Genomic DNA, 2,995 nt, shown 5'->3' with positions numbered 1-2,995 from the left:
TTATGCCCGACAATATTTTCACAGACCGGCCTTTAAGGTGTCGCGGATAAATACAACAAAATAAAACTAGTGCCGGTACCGAAAAAAAGAAGATTTATTCATAATGCACGTGAAAATACCAAGGAAAGCCGAGTAAACGATAAAACCGATAACAAAATAACGCTGAAAACCGATAAAAACCCTGAAAAGTATACATTTCACACCTGAGCCTCAACTCTCGCGGCCCGGTACCGGTCCGAGGCCCGGAGGTTGGGGACCGCTGGTCTGGAGCCCAATCGGTTTAAAATGCGCAGATTCTATTGATTGAATCGTGTAAATTGATTAGGTAAAATTCCTTGTATGCTTACGTTTGTGAGTGCCTGCTTTCAATTGGGGGAAAAAAAACCCGTCCGACTATCCTGTTGCGCGGTGTGGAAAAGTTTGTTCCTGTGAGGCAACAGAGCAGACCAACCATCAGGAGAGGGTGTGCTTGCGCCTCAGCTGTGTGTCCGGTATAAATACAGTGCGCCCCGGCTTCAGTGTGTCTTCGCAGCAGCTGCAGCTTAGAGTTGAAAATCAAGTACATGATGGCAACACAGAAGAAGGTCTGTGTGATTGGCTCTGGTAACTGGTGAGTAAAGGACTTTAGATCACGTTGTGCACCTTAGGAATCCTTTCAGTTTAGAGTTAAGTGGGGTGGAGGTCTGTTGATGGTGCGCATAAATAAGTAAATTCCAATCAACATATCGGTATTTTTATTTTTGGGGGTTTGTAAGATTACACCCACAGTGGGACCTTTTGTGAAGGCGGTCTAAAGTTGGTAAACTTGGAGGCCAGGAGGCAACTTTAGCCTCTGAGAGTGGATAAATGATTCCTAATTTCCTGCTGTTTTGCAGGACTGGAGAGTGGATTCTTTTTTTCTTTGAATATGATGACCTTTGATATCCTGAGAAAATCTTTACTGAAGATTCCCTTTTCATTATTCTGCAACATTAGTGCTGAGTCAGCACTGATGGGGCATTGCTGTCTCTCAGCCAGTGTGGCATTTTAGTGGTGGAAGCAGTATGTAATACTATATTACGATTAAACTTGTTGGCTGCTTTTACAAAAGTTTTTACAAAATGCAGCAGAATGGACCCCGACTATTTCTATACATACTTATTATTAGTGATGCATTAACTGGTTACCTATATTTTAAAGGCAAAGCTGTTAGATGGGAAGCATTTCAGCTTTTCCCTAAACCTAAATAATACCTAAATATTAATGTAAAATGAATGTGGTCAAAAAAATACACAACCTCTGAGCTCTAAGGTGCAGTGCAGGAAAGGTGCTGTGTTTTAGTGAAGTACCTAAGTATGGCCCTGACCAGTATCTCATAGTAGCCTAAAAGGTCAACTGTGACATCTGAAATATGATCATTAAAGGGAGTTCTCCTAGCTCTTAACTTCAGTTATGCTGAGCTTATATGTAAAATGAAATTGAATTAGGTCCTTCTAATGTTTTTGTTGTTGTTGTTGTTGTTGTTTTGTTTATTTTTTAAAATATATATTTCACCTGGATTTTTTCTAGCCTAGAAGAGCATTTTAAAGCTATTTAAAACACATACATTCACCTTTTATACACTAATAGAGGTCCATCTGCCAGTGAGAGAGGGTTTCTTTATGTCTTTAAGTGACTGACAATATTAAGTTTTCCACTGAGATTTTACTGTAATTCCTAAAAACTGATCTTTGTGTAGGTGGTTTCAGTGTTTAAGCTCCCAGATATAAGCAACAGTTGACCTAAGAAGATCTGAACATCTTGAAATCAAAGAAGTATCTGCTAAACCAAATAGTCAATAACCTTTTGTTCAACCTTTTCTCCTTCAATCACTCTGGGAGCACAGAAATCTGTTTACATTTGTTTTTTACATTTCACATAAGAAAACTGAGAACAGTTTTTTGCAACTGGTACATTCATCCAGCCAGATTTGTGGCAGCAGAATGATTTCCTGTGTCACCATGTCCACAGGGGCTCTGCCATTGCCAAGATTGTGGGAGCCAATGCAGCCAAGTATGACAAGTTTGACACCACAGTGAACATGTGGGTGTTTGAGGAGACGGTGAACGGTCGCAAGCTCACAGAAATCATCAACACAGACCATGAAAATGTGAAATATCTGCCCGGTCACAAGTTGCCTCCCAATGTGGTGAGTCTGACAGCACTCTTTCTCCCTGTAGGACTGTTTATTGAGTCCAGAAGATGGCATATACACCGTGTTTTATCTCTTTGCTGATCCCAGGTCTTACTCTGACTTCTCTCTTTCATTAGCTGGCTGTTCCAGACTTGGCTGAGTCTGTGAAAGGAGCTGACATCTTGATCTTCGTGGTCCCTCACCAGTTTATTGTGCGAGTGTGTGACACCATCAAAGATCACATAAAAAAGGATGTGATAGGAATGTCTCTTATCAAGGTAACATCATCCTAAGAATTTTTTTTTCAAAACACAGTGCGTTAAAGCCTGAGAAATATTTTACAAATAAGTGAGGGGATTTTAACATAACTGGTTACTTTAGGGTGTCGATGCCAGTCCAGAAGGTCTGAAGCTGATCTCAGAGGTTATCCGAGGGAAACTGGGTATCACCATGACAGTCCTCATGGGTGCAAACATTGCCAATGAGGTCGCTGATGAGAAGTTCTGTGAAACAACCATTGGTATGGAGTTTATTTCTTTGATAAATAATATTATTAAACGTAATATGGGAACAGATTGAGATTATTTGTGTGTAATTTCAGGGTGCAAGGACAAAGAACATGGGTTGTTGCTGAAGGAGCTGATGCAGACCACCAACTTCCGCGTGACTGTGGTGGAGGAGTCTGATGTTGTTGAGATCTGTGGCGCACTCAAGGTGTTTCATCCTCACCAAGCTAAATGCTTAAACATATCTATCTATCTATCTATCTATCTATCTATCTATCTATCTATCTATCTATCTATCTATCTATCTATCTATCTATCTATCTATCTATCTATCTAT

The 2,995-nt window shown here is 40.2% G+C and overlaps 1 protein-coding gene across 1 annotated transcript in view; it reads left to right on the top strand.

Moving 5' to 3' along the window:
• Positions 1-458: 458 nt before the first annotated feature.
• LOC102192578 (glycerol-3-phosphate dehydrogenase [NAD(+)], cytoplasmic) overlaps positions 459-2,995 on the top strand; it is a 4,129-nt gene continuing 1,592 nt past the window's right edge. Inside the window, exons 1-5 of the mRNA XM_005729833.1 lie at positions 459-610; positions 1,990-2,167; positions 2,290-2,430; positions 2,534-2,672; positions 2,754-2,866. Of these exons, the coding sequence (XP_005729890.1) occupies positions 564-610; positions 1,990-2,167; positions 2,290-2,430; positions 2,534-2,672; positions 2,754-2,866 (618 nt within the window). The 5' untranslated portion in view covers positions 459-563. The remainder of the gene's footprint in view (positions 611-1,989; positions 2,168-2,289; positions 2,431-2,533; positions 2,673-2,753; positions 2,867-2,995) is intronic.

This window comes from Pundamilia nyererei, unplaced genomic scaffold (assembly GCF_000239375.1).
Source record: "Pundamilia nyererei isolate P.nyererei 1_Seehausen unplaced genomic scaffold, PunNye1.0 scaffold00034, whole genome shotgun sequence".
In the NCBI taxonomy this organism is placed as follows: domain Eukaryota; kingdom Metazoa; phylum Chordata; class Actinopteri; order Cichliformes; family Cichlidae; genus Pundamilia; species Pundamilia nyererei.
Note: the sequence above shows the minus strand (reverse complement) of the source record. Positions and strands in the feature narration are given on the sequence as shown.